At 44.1% G+C, this 19,055-nt stretch overlaps 1 protein-coding gene across 1 annotated transcript in view; it reads left to right on the forward strand.

Annotated features, from left to right (window-relative positions):
- The window catches only part of LLGL2 (LLGL scribble cell polarity complex component 2), a 110,473-nt gene that overhangs the window by 10,294 nt on the left and 81,124 nt on the right, over window positions 1–19,055 (forward strand). The window contains exon 2 of the mRNA XM_060252902.1: window positions 15,342–15,445. Within this exon, the coding sequence (XP_060108885.1) occupies window positions 15,371–15,445 (75 nt within the window). The 5' untranslated portion in view covers window positions 15,342–15,370. The remainder of the gene's footprint in view (window positions 1–15,341; window positions 15,446–19,055) is intronic.

Consider the following 19,055-nt stretch of genomic DNA (forward strand, 5'->3'; position numbering starts at 1 on the left):
AGGGATGACCCTGATATCAGCACACATGTCCCATCAGCTGACGAGCCACCCCAAGTGAGTGGGTGGCTCGTCAGCTGCAGCAGGCAGGGCCAGCAGCGGGTGGATCCGTCAAGAAGCTTCTCTTCTGCCCCTAGTCTAAAGCTGTAACAGGAATGATGGGAGCTTGCCCCCTGAAGGGGGAGGAGGAGCAGGCGCCAACCCACAACAGCGATGTGTGAGCCAAGCCGCTCCACAAATGGCTCTCTGTGAGGAGGTAGCAGGGACGGCTATCCAGAGGTGTGAGCCTTTAGTCTAGTGAGCTTGCAGGGACTGTTTGCGGCAGGCTCTTGCCTGTTCTGCCGGCACCTGCTATGTCCTGATTGAAGACAGCAGCCGGCTGAGGGCCCCTCTCCAAAGCTGTCATGCTCCCTGGGGTGCTCTTTGTGTTTTGCCAGCAGGGAGGGGGTTATTTTGGTGTGTGTGTGTGGGTGCGGGGGGGTTATTGGCGGCCCCCAGCCCCCCAAACAAAAATCATGTCCCTGTCTCCACCCCCCCCCCCCAAACTTTAAATCCTGGCTATGGCCCTGAGTGGAATTGCCACATGGGTTGGGGCTCTGCAGTAAGAAAGGCCAAGATGTTGAAATAGTCTCTCCTTCCTCTTCTTCAAGTACAGCTCTGCCACGGAAGGGGGGGGGGTCATTGTCATCATCTTGGACCTCTTCAGCCTGCTGACCTGCACAGCCGTTCTTCCACATGGGTTCTGCAGTCCCAGGAATTAACCCTCGAAGGGGCACTAGGAACAGAGAGGAATGTGAGAAAACTCTGTGTGCCTTCCCTAAATGGACTGCTGGATTCATACCACTGTAGAAATTGCTACGAAGATGCTCCAGTGATCTCTTGCTTTATGGGAGAAACCTGAGAAATAGAAATTCCAGAAGTCAGCTGTACTTGTCTGTTGGAGCACAAATGACTGTGACATACATTTTTGTGGAACAAAATAACAAAAATAAAATAGAATCACAGTGTATAACATATGAAGCTGCCTTATACTGAATCAGACCCTGGGTCCATCAAAGTCAGTATTGTCTACTCAGACTGGCAGCGGCTCTCCAGGGTCTCAAGCTGAGGTTTTTCACACCTACTTGCCTGGACCCTTTTTTGGAGATGCCGGGGATTGAACCTGGAACCACCTGCTTCCCAAGCAGATGCTCTACCACTGAGCCACCGTCCCTCCCACTGTGGATAAAGGCTGAAGATTTCAGTTAGTGCAAAAATAACCAAGTTCTGACATGAGACAAGCTAACACTAACAACATTACATTAACAACATGACAAGCACGTAGGTTTCAACTCATTTTGTGAGCAATTGTCCTCTGAAGATGGTCAACTCCAGAGGTGTTGTTAGAGTTGGAAGGCTCCCTCATTAGGAGAATTCAGAGACTGCTTATTTTCTGTATAAATTTGGCACTTTGAGACACTGGTTCCATGGAAGAAACTATTGAAAACACAAGTTGAGCAGCCTTTATTCACAGTAATGGGTTTTTTTTGTGGACCAGAAATTATTTTGTCAGAAATGTTTCATGCAGTGGCAGTTGACACACAATAGTATAATTTAGGCAACTTTTGCTTTTAAGAATATCCCATCAGACTTGCATCCTTGTAAAAAGTAAAAAAGGAGGGTGTCCTTTTGCTTACATAATACATAAAACTATCACTTAGCTTAGATCATCCTTGCATATTCCCTACAGTGATAATGTATCTCATAGGTATGCATTATACTTCAGAATATCGGCAGCAACGTAAATATAACTATTACCAATGTAGAGAGCCGGTTTGGTGTAGTGGTTAAGTGTGCAGACTCTTATCTGGGAGAACCGGGTTTGATTCCCCACTCCTCCACTTGCACCTGCTGGAATGGCCTTGGGTCAGCCATAGCTCTGGCAGAAGTTGTCCTTGAAAGGGCAGCTGCTGTGAGAGCCCTCTCCAGCCCCACCCACCTCACAGGGTGTCTGTTGTGGGGGGGGGGAAGGTAAAGGAGATTGTGAGCCGCTCTGGGACTCTTTGGAGTGGAGGGCGGGATATAAATCCACTATCTTCATCTACCTCACAGGGTGTCTGTTGTGGGGGAGGAAGGTAAAGGAGATTGTGAGCCACTCTGAGACTCTTTGGATTGGAGGGCGGGATATAAATCCAATATCTTCATCTACCTCACAGGGTGTCTGTTGTGGGGGAGGAAGGTAAAGGAGATTGTGAGCCCTCTGAGACTCTTTGGATTGGAGGGCGGGATATAAATCCAATATCTTCTTCTACCTCACAGGGTGTCTGTTGTGGGGGAGGAAGGGAAAGGAAATTGTGAGCCGCTCTGAGACTCTTCTGAGCCGCTTCTGAGACTCCAATATCTTATTCTTCTTCTTCTAGACTGAAACTGCTCTAGTATCTATTAGCATATCTTTAAAGAGTGGAAAGAGCAAGAGTCCTTAACAAAATTTGCGGCAGGGTGTGAGCTTTCGTGAGTCACTGCTCACAAAAGCTCATAACTTGCCACAAATGCTGTTAGTCTTTTAGGTGCTACTGGACGCTTGCTCTTTTCTGCCGCTACAGACAAACATGGATACCCATCTTGAAATAAGGGAAACTTTTTTGTTATGCATCCGCAACTAGGGATGGGCATGAAATGGGGAAATGGAGGTTTGTCTCAGTTTGTGGGGTCTCACGAGCCTTGAGCCATCCTGTTTACTGAACTGGTTTCATTTTGTGAGGTTTGTGATGCGATAGAACAGCCTCCCTGCAGTCTAGAGATACCAGGCTTGCAGTGAGTCTCCAGCTGGCCCTCCTCTACCTGCCCTCCAAGTTTGGTGAGGATTGGATTTAGGGGGGTTGAGATAGAGCCCCCCAAAGCAAGTGCCCCCAGGAAGGTGCTCTCTGGGGAAATCACAGCTGAAGGTTTAAGGGTGTGTTGAAAAGTGAAATTACTTGAGCTCTGCTCCGGTGAAATACATTGCAGCACAAAGTTGCAAGGAAAATGCAGAAAGGATTTTCTGTTGAGGTCTCTGGCTCATTTTCTTTGCAACTTTGCAAGCCCAGAAGAACTTCCTGCCAAAGCAGGAGGGAAAAACAAGGTGAAGAAGCTGTGAACTTTTGCAGCCTCAGTCTTCAAAGGGTGAGGACAGGTGGGGGAGAGAGGAGAAAAGAGCCCCAGGACGTATTAAAGCCATGGGTGGACTGGTTCTGGCCTACTGGCCGTATGTTTAACACCCCTGTCCTAATGCTTATCTACAAAAAGTTGTCAAGTTATAAGATTCGCTCTTTGGGGTCATGAGCATTAATATTACCTTAAATGTTTTACCTTACTGCATTGTTTCAAGAAACTTATAGGTTGAATAATGGCTCACTATTAAATAAGTGTTTTTATGGTTATAGCAAAAAGTTAGTTGTGCTTTTAGACTGGAAAATCTTGATTTAAAACAATGGTTTTAAATTGGCAGCTTCTTGTTGATTTAAACCATGATTTAACTTGCTTATTTAAACCCACTTGTTTTAAATTCACGCTGGTAAAATCCAGTGCATCGTATCTCTGCAAACTACATTGGTACAGGTTTCAATAGCAATCTTGGCTTTATCTACTTTGGGCTCCATTACATGTCCATTCTGCAAGTGAAGAAGAAAAATGACATTGTGGGCATTGTACTGCAGAAAATGACATGTCATGTCTGGAATTTAGGTGTGTATTATAAGCCAGATAGAATGGACTTGAAAGAAAAATGAAAGTAGGCACCTGCATGTGGATCAAGTTTCATAGCGGTTCTCTATTTCTCAACATTAGCCTAAGGGATCGCTCTGTGCTAGTTTAGTGGTGTGTGGGTTTTTAAAGCTATTTTATAACACTACATAGTTATGAACCTCTTACTCTGTTTACTGATATTTACTGTACATGCTGTCTCTCTGTTCTTGCACTGCCACATAGGAGCTGTAGTTATTTCTCTGGGGAAGACTATAGTTTGTAGACAAACACATAGCCCTGTATCATGGTGCCTTCACTTGTTCTTGACCAGCACAAGAAGCAACTTATGTACAAAAGTTCACAATGCCCAATCATTTCAGGCTTTCCCCCCGGGTCTTAGGCTCAAAGCATTGACCATGAGATTTCTGTAATGAATGTCAATAAGTCAAAAGGAGGTTTGCAACTTACAGATACACACCTGAACAGCATACTCAAGGTTGCTACAGCACAGATAGTGTTTGCAGTTTTTGATGCAATAATTCAGAGCAAGTGGTGTCAGCTATCGAGGACTGTTAAATAAAATATTGCAGGAGTGCTAATGTTTTAAGCATGCTTTAAGTTTTTGGTTTGTTTTTAAATCTAATTGTGTTTGTGTCCTTTATAAAGTTTATATATGTGCTACTTCCCACTACATTTTATGGCACAGATGGTCTGTCCTGACAAGGTCTCATTTATATCAGATCCGGCCCTCATAACAAATGAGTTTTGACACTCCTGGTCTACAAAATGCTAACCTTGTCGGTTATGTCCTTTAATTTGGTTCAGTTTCATGTGGTGACTTGATTGGCATTTCTAATAAACCCGCTGTAGGAATAGTTTGATTTATGACAAGCCATCTGGGTGATAACCTCATTACACATTGGAATGCAGAGAGAATGAGTCCACTTGTTTACATTGGCATAAAGTAATAGAAACATTTCGGGCTGTTGAGACCTTTGCTGCAATCCGGGAGTTTCACACCAAATGTGTGTTTGTGCGGTCTTAAAGCCCAGTGTCAATACTATTCTTGCATCCTGAAAGTTTTATCGTGGAGTGAGAGGGACAAATTAACAAGAACTTTAAGAGACTATGACTTGGACGTGTTTAAAAAGGAGTGGAAGAAATGTAGAGGGTATATAGAGCAAGAGTGGAACGTAAAAAGACATTGGACAGTCTTTTAATATGAATGTGAGAAAAGAAAGACATTGAATTTTGATTAGTTAAGGGTACCTTTATAATTGAGCTTAAGTATATAACCTCGGCGGGAGTCTAGTAACGGAGGGAAGGGGGATTGAAAATATCATATGGGTTAGAGAGAGTAAGGATATAATTAAACATTGTAACCATATGTTATTAATAAAATTGTTTAAACCCAATACTGTTCTTGCATCCTGCAATACAGTGATAGCTAGGCTTAAACCAACATGGTGATTTTGCTTACAAATGCATGGGGATACTTGTCAGACTGTACTTATATTTGGTGTAATATGCATCTGCGGAGCTGTAGAAGTTTGTTTTTATTTTGAATTCTGCTGGTCTAGCTTGTTCTTAAATTATCCCATTATCTAATGAAGTAGTCTCTATAGAAATCTGTTTAGATGTGCCTACAGGAACGAACCAGGTAAATTGTGTTCTATTGCAGTTCTTCTGACTTGTAAAAACACAGCCTTTCTAATGGCAGGTCATTGTTTGAAAGGCTTAAAAATTTAAAATCTCGCTGCTTCAGGGTTCCAATACAGCTGTAATGTATATACTCCAACAAAAGCACAAGTGCGTGATGTGAAAGAACTGGGAACTGTTGTTAGGTAGTTTTTGCATACAAACAATCCATATCCTTGACGTTTGTCTGCAGGAATCAACCTGCAAATGGGTAAAATCAACAACTGCCCATATGTGTGCTTTCTCCATTATGACCCCCACCTTGTGGAATAGCCTGTTTGAAGAGGTCAGAAAAGCTCCCACTCTCCTGAACGTCCCCAGACTATGTTCAAGAGGGCTTTTATGCTCAGGTAAAAAGGCTGCACAGTATAAAATGGGTTTCACAAACGGACTTGGATAAAGGACTGAGACTTGGGGCATTTATTGCTGTATACAGTGTATTGTAAATTGGATTCTTTTATGTAATTTCTGTACCACTTAATGTATCATGTTAGTACTTATGCGGTAGTCCTGTTTTTTTCTGGTGGTTCTCGTTCTTCTAATATCTTAATGCATTAGTTACTGAATATCCCATTTTGTTGGTTGTACTGACTTGCTATATGTAATCCACGGTGAGTGATGCGAGAAAGGCGGACTATAGATGATCTACATAAATAATTATCACTGCTCCCTAACAGTGCTTCCTCTTCTATCTAATAAAGATACATCAGATTGCAGAAGAAGTTTTTAATTTATAGGTTAGATTCTTGAAGGCTAACACTTACTGTGACACAAGATTTTGTAGACAAGAGCCTGCTTCATGCGAAGCACGAGACGTATTCTCAGCTGGCAAAGTGTAAAAGCAAATTGTAAACAGCCCAAAGGCCATACAGATGTATGAGGCATAGTTTGTGGTATGTCTATGTAAAATTCAAATTTTTCAAAATGATTACGATGACTTTTACAACCACAGTAATTATAATAAAGCAGAGCTGAGAAGACTAGCAATAACACAGTTTCCCACCAGTAGTGGGATAGACCATAAACAGGCCCAGCGCTAGGGTTTCTGGCGCCCCACACTGCATCCTGTGCCCCCTTCTATGTTCTTCTCGTGCACGGCTCGACGACGTCATTGGGCCATGCGTGCTTTGCGTGAACACTCAGCCCAGCTCTCTCCCTCTTCAAAGGGAGCCAGGAAGATAGCAGCCTCTTCCCGGCTCCCTCTGAAGAGGGAGTGGGATGGGCAGTGGACAGGCCGAGCCTTGTTCAGGAGGGGCAGAGACTGGGGCCCTGGAGGCTGCCCCCTCCCCTCAAGAGTGGCCCAAAGTCGCTCCTGCTGCTGCCCAGCAAGGGACAGGGCTGAGCCGCATTTGGGAGGGGTGGATGCCAGGGCCCTGGAGGCCGCCTCCCCTCCACCCCAAAGAGTGGCTGAAAGTTGCTCCTGCCACCACCCAGCAAGGGATGACTGAGCTAGGTTCGGGTTAGCGTGAGCGGGGAGGGGGTGCCTGCCCCCATTGCAGCCATCTACTTCGTCGACTCCCATGCACCGGCCCTGACCATAAAGTACATGGACTACTCTCTGTAGTTTGCAACTTATTCCTGCAGATAAACCGTAATTTTCAGTTTTCATTGTGAGCCATAACTGGCCCAGAGACTCTATAAGTGATGTGTTGGCACAAACACCCGCTGCAAGAGGTATGAGTGGCAAGAATGTGAGCATGCTTCTCTGCAAGTGGCTTCGGGGGGTGGTCTCCTTTATTATATTCAGTTTATAGCCTGCCTACTACTGCACAGCAGGGCTTAGGGCAGGTAACAACAGGTACCAGCAACACTATTAAAACAATACATTAATCATTACATATTAAAACCCAATTTATAACAACAGTTAAACTGGTCAATCAGAGAGCAGCCAATAGTTTGACACAGCCTGGTGCATCTTCTGTCAGAAGACACACTCCATGTGTTCCCTTGGATATTGGGATTGTTATGGATCGTTTTCATCTCACCAAGAAAATGCCAAGACCCAGAGGTCAGCAGCAAGCAAGTTTTATTCGTAATACGTGTCTGCAAGCATGGAGAGAAGGCACCCAGGGTGCGGACTCTGAAGTCTGTGTCGCAGCACAGCTCAATTTAAGGCTCGCGACGCTACGCCCCTCTCTGTCCCTCCGGCCTATCCTGGCCGACGCGGAAGGCTCACATTCTACCTATTACCGACACGGATTGTTCACCATATCCTTATACGGGCATATCTTGACCTTGTCTTTGCGCATGGCTAATGATCGCGGAAGAAGGAAATAAACTATATACAGCTATCATGGCGCTTTTACAGCCAGGTATTTTCCCTTGGGTGTGGTGCACAAAAGACCCAACTGTTCCCACAACAGGATGATAGTATAACAAATGGATAAACAAGATAACAGAGCTGGTGGAGGCCAATGTAGATGGAGTTTCTGCTGCTTCAACCATAGGCCTGGTGGAACATCTCCATTTTGCAAGCCCTTCATTAGGTCCTCCAGGGCCCAGATCTTACTTGGAAGAGTGTTTCACCAGAGCTGAGAAGGCTCTGGTTGAGGCTAAGTAGATATCCAGGGATCACCAGAAGAGTTTTATCTATTGAGCACAGATGGCCCTGTAGAGATGTTGGTCCCAGGCTGCAGGGAACTTTAAAGGTTAGAACTAACACCTTGAACTTGATCTGGTACTCCGTCCAGAGCTGGTGGAGCACTGGCTGGATGTGTGCTCTTGAAGGTGTTCCAGTAAGAACACGTGCCATTGTATTCTGGACCAACTGGAGTTTCTAGGTCAGCCTCAAGGGTAGAACTACATAGAGTGAATTATAGTAGTCTAACCTGAAGGTGACCGTTGAATGGATCACACTGTAACTTAGTCAGGGGGAGAGAGAAAGGGAACCAGTTGTTTGACCTGGAGTAGAAGAGAAAAAGCCAGTCTAGCAACATTTGTGATCTGGGCCTCTACTGGAAGAGAGGTATCCAGAGTCATACCCAGACTCTTGACTGCTGGTACTGAAGTCAGCAGCACGTTATCAAGAACTGAGAGCTGGATCCCTGTCCCAACATCTCCCCAGCCTACAGGGCCTCCATCTTTGATGGATTTGATTTGGTTTCAGCCAGCTCTGCTTCAGCCAGCCAACCACAGCCTCCAAACCCTTGACTAAAAGGGGCTGCAGTCAGCTGGCCATCCATCAACACATACAGCTGCTTGTGTGTGTGGGGGGGGGGATTGCTCCCAATCCCACCAGGCATTTGGTTGAGGCAGCGGGCGGCCTATCCCATCGGCTGATCCTATGCTGTGATACCACCTCTGCTAAAATACTGATTTTATATTTTCTGATGTTCAGTATATTATAATGTGGGCAAATTGTATTGTCTACTTTTATTGGTTTTAATTGCTGTTTTACTGTTGCAGAATGTCGTTATCCGCCTTGAGCCCGTCTAGAAGGGGCGGAATATAAATGATCTAAAATAAATAAAATAAATGCCTAGAAGGCAGAATTACAGCACATTATAAAGAATGTTCATTGGGTTGCAGTTGCTTCTAATTCATCGATTTATTGATTTTATGTATAGTTTTTGTTGTACATCGCCTAGAGCCTGGCATTGGCTGGGATGAGGCAGTTCACAAATTTTAATAACAACAGCAACAACAGTACTTCTGATGGATTACTGGATCCAGTTCAAGGCCCTTAATGGTCTGAGAGCCAGTGTGGTGTAGTAGTTAATTGCGTAGACTCTTACCTGGGAGAATCTGGTTTGATGCCCCACTCCTCCACTTGCAGCTGCTGGAATGGCCTTGGGTTAGCCCTTGAAAGGGCAGCTTCTGGTTGAGCTCTCTCAGCCCCACCTACCTCACAGGATGTCTATTGTGGGGGAAGGAGATAAAGGAGATTGTAAGTTGCTTTGAGATTCTGAAGTTCAGAATATAGGGCGGGATATAAATCCAATATCATTATCATCAACTAGTTAGTCTCAAAGTATAATTCGCTGATCTATTTAATCAATACCCACTCTCTTCTTATATACCAAACCTGCTAAAATAATGATCTAAATTAATTAAATTAAATTAAATTAACTTGAACTTCCCAATTACTACTATTATTAGATTACAATTATCCTGAAAACCTTTACTACACCTAGTTAGTAGGCAAACCTCGCCAGTTTCTAATCAACTACGGGGTGGATGGGAGTTCATGGGAGTTAATTACTGATAAGTAACAAAGAGCAAGATGTCACACAATATCCTGGTGTTCCAAGATCAGGTAGCTGGAACCTGACTGGTTCCTGCATCCCAATGAGTCCTTAAGGTCATGGAAACCCATGAAAACCTCCAGAAGCAGTCAAAACTGCTTGGGAACACACAAAGACTTCTGAGGTCACCGGAAGTGTCCAGGATATCCACTTACCCAAGTGGCATTCCATAATGCTGCAGTGTCATCTCTGGCTTTGTAACTATCATTGCAAGATGCTAGAATTTTCCTAAAATGGTGACATTACTTCCAGTTATGCTGTCAGAAGTGACGTTGGGGCTACCCATTTTTCCTGTGCCACTGTATCGAGTGGCAGTGGGGGACTGAGGACAGGATACTGCCTATCAAAGTGGACAATTCCTTTATAAATGGTGCGTATGCTTCTTGGGTTTAGGATTCGGTTTTCCTCAAACCTCTGAAACTATGAATCATTCTAAGTCATAGTATTTCCATGTTTGTTCTACGAGTGAGGCCAGTTGTATGCTATGCTTAGTATTCTAGTGCCCCGCATGCTATTTATTTCTCCTATTGGCCTTTGTGGAAGTATGAAGCTGTTAGGTATGTGAAGAGGTGTAAAGAACTGTGTAGGCTGCAAGTCCTTCAGTTTTCATGCGGGTTGTCACTTTCTTCTTGCTACCTGCTTTAAGCAGAGGTGTTTGCACTTCGTGTGCTATAGAAAACTGATTAACCATTAACCCGGTCTGTATACCCAAATCATGAGTGTTGCCAGATTGATGTTTTTTCAGTTGCACCAGGTCAGGCAACTGGCCCCTTATCTGTCTTGTCCAGATAGCCACCGTAATCCATGCAACAGTCACCTCCAGGTTGGACTATTGACTCCAACAGGTGCAGAATGCAGCAGCACAGGTCCTTACAGGGAGTCCACGCACAGCATATATTCATCTTGCGCTGTACAAGCTGCACTGGCTCCCGATGGAGTACTGCAGGGGTGGCCAACGGTAGCTCTCCAGATGGTTTTTTGCCTACAACTCCTATCAGCCCCCGCCATTGGCCATGCTGGCTGGGGTTGATGGGAGTTGTAGGCAAAAAAAGTCTGGAGAACTACCGTTGGCCACCCCTGGAGGACTGGATCCAGTTCAAGACCCTTAATGGCCTGAGACCCACACATCACCAGGACTGCCTCTCCCAGTATACCAGAAGAGTGTTGTGCTCAGTAGGTCAAAATCTATTGGTGGTCCCTGGCTCAAAGAATATGGAGCGGTCCAGTTTGGTGTAGGGGTTAAGTGCGCGGACTCTTATCTGGGAGAACTGGGTTTGATTCCCCACTCCTCCATTTGCACCTTCTGGAATGGCCTTGGGTTAGCCATAGCTCTGGCAGAGGTTGTCCTTGAAAGGGCAGCTGCTGTGAGAGCCCTCTCCAGCCCCACCTACCTCACAGGGTGTCTTTTGTGGGGGAGGAAGGGAAAGGAGATTGTAGGCCGCTCTGAGGCTCTGTTCTTGATAGGGCAGCTGCTGTGAGAGCCCTTTCAGCCCCACTCACCTCACAGGGTGTCTGTTGTGGGGGAGGAAGATAAAGGAGATTGTGAACTGCTCTGAGATTCGGAGTGGAGGGCGGGATTCTTCTTTCTGCTTCTGCTGCTGTCAAGGCATTCTCTGCCCGGTCCTCACTCTGGTGGAACTCTCTGTCAAATAACATCCACGCCCTGCAGGACATGATGCAGTTCGCCAGGCATTTGATTGAGAACAGTGATGATTGTATCCTTCTAGCACTCCCATTCCTGCTCCCCCAGCGGCTGGCACTACCAAAATTTTCATCGCCATTTCTTAGTTCGTTACTGTGTTATTTATGGTTTTTAATTGTTTTTAAAAGACTATGTTGTACATAGCCCTGAGCAGGAGAGAGCAATTTAATATTGAATTTAATAAATAAATGCAAATGTTGCATCCTGCTCCTAAACCACCTTCTCAGTTTAGTATCCATAAATGCAGAGCACAAAGATGAGTCCCATGGCACTTTAAAGATAAGCAAATGTACCAGAAGCCTTCTTGATCTTGAACCTATTTTGTCAGATGCCTATGAAACAAAGAGCGGCTCTCTGTACTTCCCAATTACTGTGTAAGATGTTTGTTCAATGTATGGAGGCATTCAGATTTGCACATATGCTGTGCGCTGTCCAGAACAGGGAGATTATTTCCTGAGAACTTTCCCTCCAATATACCATACCAAACCTTTAATGGAATAATAGTTGCAAATAAAAATACACAGAATATAAACATTTAAACATTGGAGATAAAATCAAAATGAAACCGAGCTTACAGATGCATTCATACATGGTCAGATTTAAATTTGAGGATGCCAGCCAAAAATTTTGCCACAGCCTCGCTAACCTCCCCCTCAGAATCGTTCAATAAATAATAACAGGGTGGCAGAATAGACAAATCTGGGGAGAAAGAAAACTTGCAAAATAAATCTTTATGGAGATTATGATAAAAGGAACAATCAAGCAATATATGCTGAATTGAGTCGGGAATATTCGCTCCACAGGAACAGAGTCTGTCGCCTAAAGGGACTCGATATCTCCCTTGTAAACATTTGGAGGGAAACGCTTGTAGTCTAGCCAACTTGTGTGACACAGAGGGTTGGACTTGATGGGCCGTTGGCCTGATCACTGTGTGACACAGAGGGTTGGACTTGATGGGCCGTTGGCCTGATCCAACATGGCTTCTCTTATGTTCTTATGTTCTTAACTTAAATGCCCTGCGATGACTTGGAATGGTTAAGTTTGATAGATAATGGGGCATTTTGCTGCAGAAAACATAAAGACCTAAGGAAGATGGGGAGCAAATATAAGGGTCTGTTGGACGTAGTTTCGTTTCCTCCAACTGTCTCAGTTTAATACATCTGAAGATATATGACTCATCAGAAGTAAAAAAAAATCATCAACCTCTAACCCCAACTGGTTAAATTTGGACATAAGAACTGCTTTGAATACCTTAATTGCTGCCGGAACTAATTGGTTGCCCCTTACAAAGAAAAACAGTTTAATTTGAGCAACCGAACATTTAGCCAAGTTGACGATGTTGTTACGATGTGAAACCCAGCTTAACTTGCGATTAAAGGTGATCCCCAAGTATTTAAAAATTTTTGTTTGTTCGTTTGAGCAAATGTTTGAATTTGCCCACTATAGATAATAAACTAATGGGGCGGAAATTTTCTGGTAACTCCAATCCCCCCTTTTTGTAAATTGGGATAATTATAGAATCAACCAAGAGTCTGGGATGGAGCCATGCAGATAATTGAAAAAGAACAATTTTGCAAGGAGCAAGAGCCACCAATCGGCAAACTTTATGAATACCTCAGCGGGAAGGCCATCAGGGCCTGGTGCTTTACCCGCCTTTAAATCCTTCAATAAATCACTGATTTCCTCTAGAGTTACTGGAGGCCAGACCGACATATCAGTTACTGTGGGGTTTGCTAAGATAGGAGGGGATACACATGGAGCAGCAAAAATGTTAAGAGAAGTAATCAACCCATGTTTGCACAGAAATATTTGGGTCAGTAACAGAATTGTTTTTTAGATTACTCGAAATGATTCTCCAGAAAGCCTTATTATCATTAGATTTTATCGTGTGGTAAAGTTAGTCCCATTTATTCTGAAAGAAAACTTTCTTTTTGTATGTAATAAGCTCCAGATAGGCTGTTTTACAAGCAATACAGGCCTTAATTTTTGTTGGGTCTTTGGAGTGACAGGTCTCTTTAAATAGTGCTTTCAGTTCTTGTTTCCAAGCTAAACAGTCTGTATCGAACCAGCTAGAGAAACTGGACCTAGACAAGATCACAGGTTTAGCTTTAATGAGAATCCTGAAAGGATTGTATCATCTGAATTGGAATTTATGATTGAATCCGTTAATCTGCACAGTGCTTCAGAGCCAAAGATGAAAGAAAACTCCCTTTCTAGGGCCGGGGACCACTTGATTGTTTTTGGAACATTCTCAGGGGCCTTCACAGATTGGGAAGATGATACCATATTAACCTCCAGATCCAATCTTAAAGATAGAATTAGGGGCAAGTGGTCACTTTCCATGCGCGAATCAATGTAAAAGTTATCAATAGATGACAGACGGTTGGGTGAACCCAAACAAAAATCTATCACACTGCAACCCTGTGTGGGAAAAAAAGTAAAATCAGTTGCAGCCGGAAATTTGGAGAGACCATTAAATATTATAGCATTGTGTGTTATGCAGAATTCAGTTAATCTAAGATCCGCCTTATTGGTTAAAGTATCTTTAGAACAACGGGGCAAACATAATTGTAGTGGAAGGGATTCAGCCGCTTCAAAGCCAAAATGAGAGATCCATTTCTGATTATTACTGCCTATCCGAGCATTAAAATCACCAAAAATCATGAGCTGAGCAATATGGAATTTCCCAGACAAAGACATCACATAATCAGAAAATTTCTCCCAGACACCATCAAACTCCAGCTCTCCATTAGAAGGGGCTAAATAAACATTAATCATGATTAGAGTTAGTGCTGGAGAGGACAGCAATAAAGCTTGGGTAAATGCTTGGCCATTGCTCTGGCCGACTGCGCAAACTCGGAGGAAGGCAGACGCTGGTTTCTTCGCTCCTAAAAACGCTAAGTTGTTTTCCATCTTCTAACTTTTATCTTGCCTTGATAGAAGGAATTGTTTTTAAATAGTGTTATCACCTTACTTTTAATTTTTGGTGCAGCTGTTTCGTCTTTCTTAAGCTCTGGCTGTTTAATCAGTTAATAAGCTTCTTCTTTCGCTTTCTGACTCAGAAGCTGCTGCAGCTAACAAGCTACAGCTGATGTTTTATAACATTCATGATAATTTTGTCAGTACCTTTTGAAGGTTTAAGAAGCAAGGATTCCAGTAGTCAATAGGCATAATATGACTCCTGAACAGAAGTTAGTCACTTGCTAGGGTCTGATTTCTCATTGCTGTTGGCCTGACTGGCACCTCCTCCCCCTCTTTAACCAAGTCAGCTCTAATATTCTGACATGTTTGCACATAATCGTGATGTTGGTGATGATTCAGTCTGGCTGGAATGTGTAAAACAAAAATAAGTGACTTGGCATAAGTCTTGTGCATGTTACCTGTTGCACATCCTTACGCTTATTGAGTCTGTGGGCACTTTTGTGACTTTGCAAATGGAGAATGGGTGCCAACTCAAAATTGCCCTGGCGGGGAGCAGAGCCAATTGTAAAATGTTGTAAGGTTGAAAGCCAAGCTATTCCCCTATGATGGAGCTGACTGTTAGTAAGTGGATGCTTCTTGCAGGTGGTGTCTCCTGGGTTCTTCTAAAGCCAGGAAGCTTTGTGGAAGAGGTGCTTTGTCAAAGAAGAAAATGAGCACCAGAAAAAAGTCTTCCGTGTCTTCGGGTGCCATATTGAGGATTACTATGCTATGTTGACTGATACCTGGGGCTGCCAGGAAATACATGGAGATTTTGGGGGTAGAGCCTGAAGAGAGTGGAGTTTGGGGAGGAATGGGGCCTTAGCAAGGCATAAAGCAGCCATTTTCTCCAGAGGAACTGATCTTGGTCATCTGGAGATCAATTGTAATAACAGTTGGTTTCCAGGTACCACACATTGTTGTTTAGAAGAAAGAACCCAAAGTACAAAGCCACAAACCTCCTCAGCTTTATGTGTGTCTGAAATGCTCTTGGGATGTTAAATATTTGTGGTACTGAAATCTACCTTATTCTTAATTAGGTTTTGGTGCCAAGCGATTAACACAGACAATGAGGAGGTTTTTGCGGCCAGGACACGATCCAGTGAGAGAGAGGCTCAAGCGTGACCTTTTCCAGTTCAACAAGGTATGTAGTCCAAGAAGCTAGCAGGAAATGCCTGTCCAGGCAGGCTGAAGTGTAAGAAGAAATGGGATTCTTTAACTCTGCATGGGAGAACTGCATTCCAACCGGGGTGGTTTTACTCTGCTTTTAAATGAGCGCAGGCTAGGAAGCTAAACAGATATTTGATACACTACTGCTGAGTTTACACGGCTACATCACAGTGTGTTTACATTTGCTTGTCTTAAACTAGCATACCGCTTCCTGACTTCTGGACGGGCCCTCCGGTCCCGATAGCTTCGTTTATTTTATTTTTAGAGGCAGAACACCTTTGTGCAACATTTTCTCTTTGAGGAGGCAAACAAGCTGTTTTGGTTTAGTTATAGCACACTGCCATTAAATAAACATGAAAGGATCCTGTACAGCCAGTGAGGGATTTGCATTTAAATTTTTATATGTCGATAAGGGACCCCGCAGCATTTTGTTTTCATTTTTTTAAAATCATTCTCAGAAGTAATTCTGTTAATTCAGACTGAAAAGGGAGACAAGCTGTTGCATTGTAGTTGCAGCGCTGAAGGTGTTACTTCCTCTTAGGGTTGCCAAGTCCAATTCAAGAAATATCTGGGGACTTTGGGGGTGGAGCCAGGAGACACTGGGGGCAGAGCCAGGAGCAAGGGTGTGACAAGCATAATTGAACTCCAAGGGAGTTCTAGTCATCACATTTAAAGGGACAGCACACCTTTTAGAATGCCTTCCTTCCATAGAAAATAATGAAGGATAGGGGCACCTTCTTTTGGGACTCATAGAGTTGGACCCCCTGGTCCAATCTTTTTGAAACTGGGGAGGTATTTTGGGGAGAGGCACTAGATGCTATACTGAAAATTTGGCGCCTCTACCTCAAGAAACAGCCCCCCCAGAGCCCCTGACACCCGCGGGTCAATTCCCCATCGTTCCCTATGGGAATTGTTCCTGGAGGTGCATAATGGCTATGGGGGTGGAGCTTCCCCCGCCGGCCCGCTGGCTGGGGGAGGGGGGAAGCCTGTAAAACCAGGGGATCTCCCGATGGGACCTGGGGATTGGGAAGCCTACTTCCTCTGGCCAGCACTTAGTCGCTTGAACCACAGTAAATATAAATGGGTCTTGGAAGCTCTCTTCCTAAACACGCTGCTTCAAATTCTGTCTTGCAATTAGCAGAGCTGGCCACTTTGAAGAAACGAACTGTCTAGAATCATTGTGCATATTATGCAAGAAAGTTATTGTGTTAGTCTGTTACCGGCAACATTAAAATCTTGTGGTACCGAAGGTTAGTCAGAACTGTTTGATGTCTAAGCGATGCACTCTTTTGGGGGTGCCAAATCGCCAGGTGCAGTGTGGCAAACCAATAACTGCTCTTTCATTATGGAAGCTTGTACTTTATGTTGGGACTCGTGGAAGCGAAGATAAACTGCCAGGGAAAGGGAGACAAGGCAAGTAAATCTTAATTGGATATTCTGTTGTGACTATTGCAGATAGACCTTCAAATCTGTGCTCTGACTCTAATTGTTTTAAGACATAATGGGTGTTTGTAACTTCAAGCCTGAGGACGACTCAGGTAGCAGCCTGAACAGGCTTCCCTCTCAAGTTCTGTTCTGACAAAAGCAGCTTTATTGAATCAAGCCTTATTCCTTGTGTAGGGAGCAAGAACAAAGTGTTTTAGGGGACAGAAGCTTCTTGGCTTCCTAAAAATTTTATTTGTTAGAAAAAAATATCCAGGCACTTTTTTTTTGCAGTTTTTTTCTGCATATGTCAGAGGCAAAATACACATTATGTGTGATTTGAGTTGGGTTGCAGGTAGCCAGCCCAACTCACAGTCAAGTGTTTATAGGGGGATTAACTTTCAAAAACCTCTTAGTTGCACTTTTTGGTTCCAGATACTGAGGGGGAAGGAGGAGCTTAATGCTGTGCTCCTGTACCACTTTTGCTAAGCAAAAACAACCCTGTTGCTTCTTCCTTGGGCTCCATGCATCCATCTCAGGCCCCAAGAAAGGTCAAGCAGACCCCTCCATGGCTGTTTCCACTGTCAAAAATGACATAGGAGGGAAGCCTTAAGTTCTTCCATCCCCTTCACAGTGTTTGGAGATGCGCAGAGTTGGAGACGTTTTTAAAGGTTGGCCTCCATGTGACTCTGAGTTGGGTCAGGTACCCATGAGCAGAATTGTCACAGGTAGCGTGTATTTTGGTCTTTAGCTATGCTCATTCACAGCATAACCATGGTTTCCAAGCTAAGAAAAGCCAGTTTGGTGGAGTGGTTAAGTGTGCAGACTCTTATCTGGGAGAACCAGGTTTGATTCGCCACTCCTACTGTCAAGCATCGATATTTCTCAATAATTAGTCTTTTGTTGTTAAATCAAAAGTTGCTTTATTGTAGAAACTCAGAAGCTTTACCAAGGACAGAATCCTTGGAAGTAATGAGGTATACATGGTTACATAGTTACTATATAGGATTACTTCAAAGGATAATATACAGATGCAATTTGAGTCATGGGTTCAAAGGTTACCACATAGTATCTCTTTTATTACTAAGGAATTTAGGCTATTAAAAACATCTCCCTTTCTCTCACTTCTCCTAGACCTGATAAGAACTGTCTGTGTGAATCTGGGGGAGAGGCACCTCACAGCTTTACCAGCCAGGCTGTTGCATAAGCATCTTTGGGCTAGATAGATTTACTGCTTGCCCAAACATTGTAAAAAGGAGGGGGGGGGGATACTAGCGGCTTGCTCTCTGTCTAAGAAACCATCATGGCACTTAGAAATATGCATGCTTCACACCTACACTTGCAGCTGCTGGAATGGCCTTGGGTCAGCCATAGCTCTCGTAGGAGTTGTCCTTGAAAGGGCAGCTACTGTAAGAGCTCTCTCAGCCCCACCTACCTCACAGGATGTCTGTTGGGGGGTGGGGGGAAGGTTAAAGGAGATTGTGACCAATCTGAGGCTCTGAGATTCAGAGTATAGGGCGGGATATAAATCCAATATCATTATCTTCATATTGCCAGCTGCTCCATGTGGCAGACTCTATGTGAGGACCAGAATCAACACACACAGAGTAGTATGTGCATATCTGAAACCACATTACACCTACTTTTTTGTAAGTCTGTTTTACACCCTTGGATTGAGGGTGGTAAAGCATGAACCAAAATATGTGAAGTGGCTATGGTATTGCAAAGCTTTCTAAAAGTAAGTTTTTCACTTGAGCATCTAAATGCCCAAAGCGAAACTGCCTTGAATTAAGCAATATAGGGGGGGGGGAGGTTGGGGGGGGTAAAGTTTGCTAATAAGTAATTAAAAGCAAGAGACCTGCAAGGATTTGGGGGAGGGCCATCTCATTCCCCCCCCCCCCATTTGCTCTTTCCTTCTCCTGAAAACCTGCATAACCTCTATCCTTTTTGCTGCTTCCTATTCTCCTTTCCCAACCTACCTTGATGTGCCTTCCTGTCTTCATCTTTCCCTCCACCTGACAGCCTCCCTTCAGGAAAAGTGTGGCCCAGTTGAATGGTCCTACCCAGGCCCAGCTGGGCTGAGTTGTGTGGGGCTGGTTGGGTTGGGCCCAAGTGCACAGTGGGGAACCTGCAAGTACTTGCGCGGGGGTGGGGGGAGATCA

This window comes from Heteronotia binoei, chromosome 13 (genome assembly GCF_032191835.1).
Source record: "Heteronotia binoei isolate CCM8104 ecotype False Entrance Well chromosome 13, APGP_CSIRO_Hbin_v1, whole genome shotgun sequence".
Taxonomy (NCBI): Eukaryota; Metazoa; Chordata; class Lepidosauria; order Squamata; family Gekkonidae; genus Heteronotia; species Heteronotia binoei.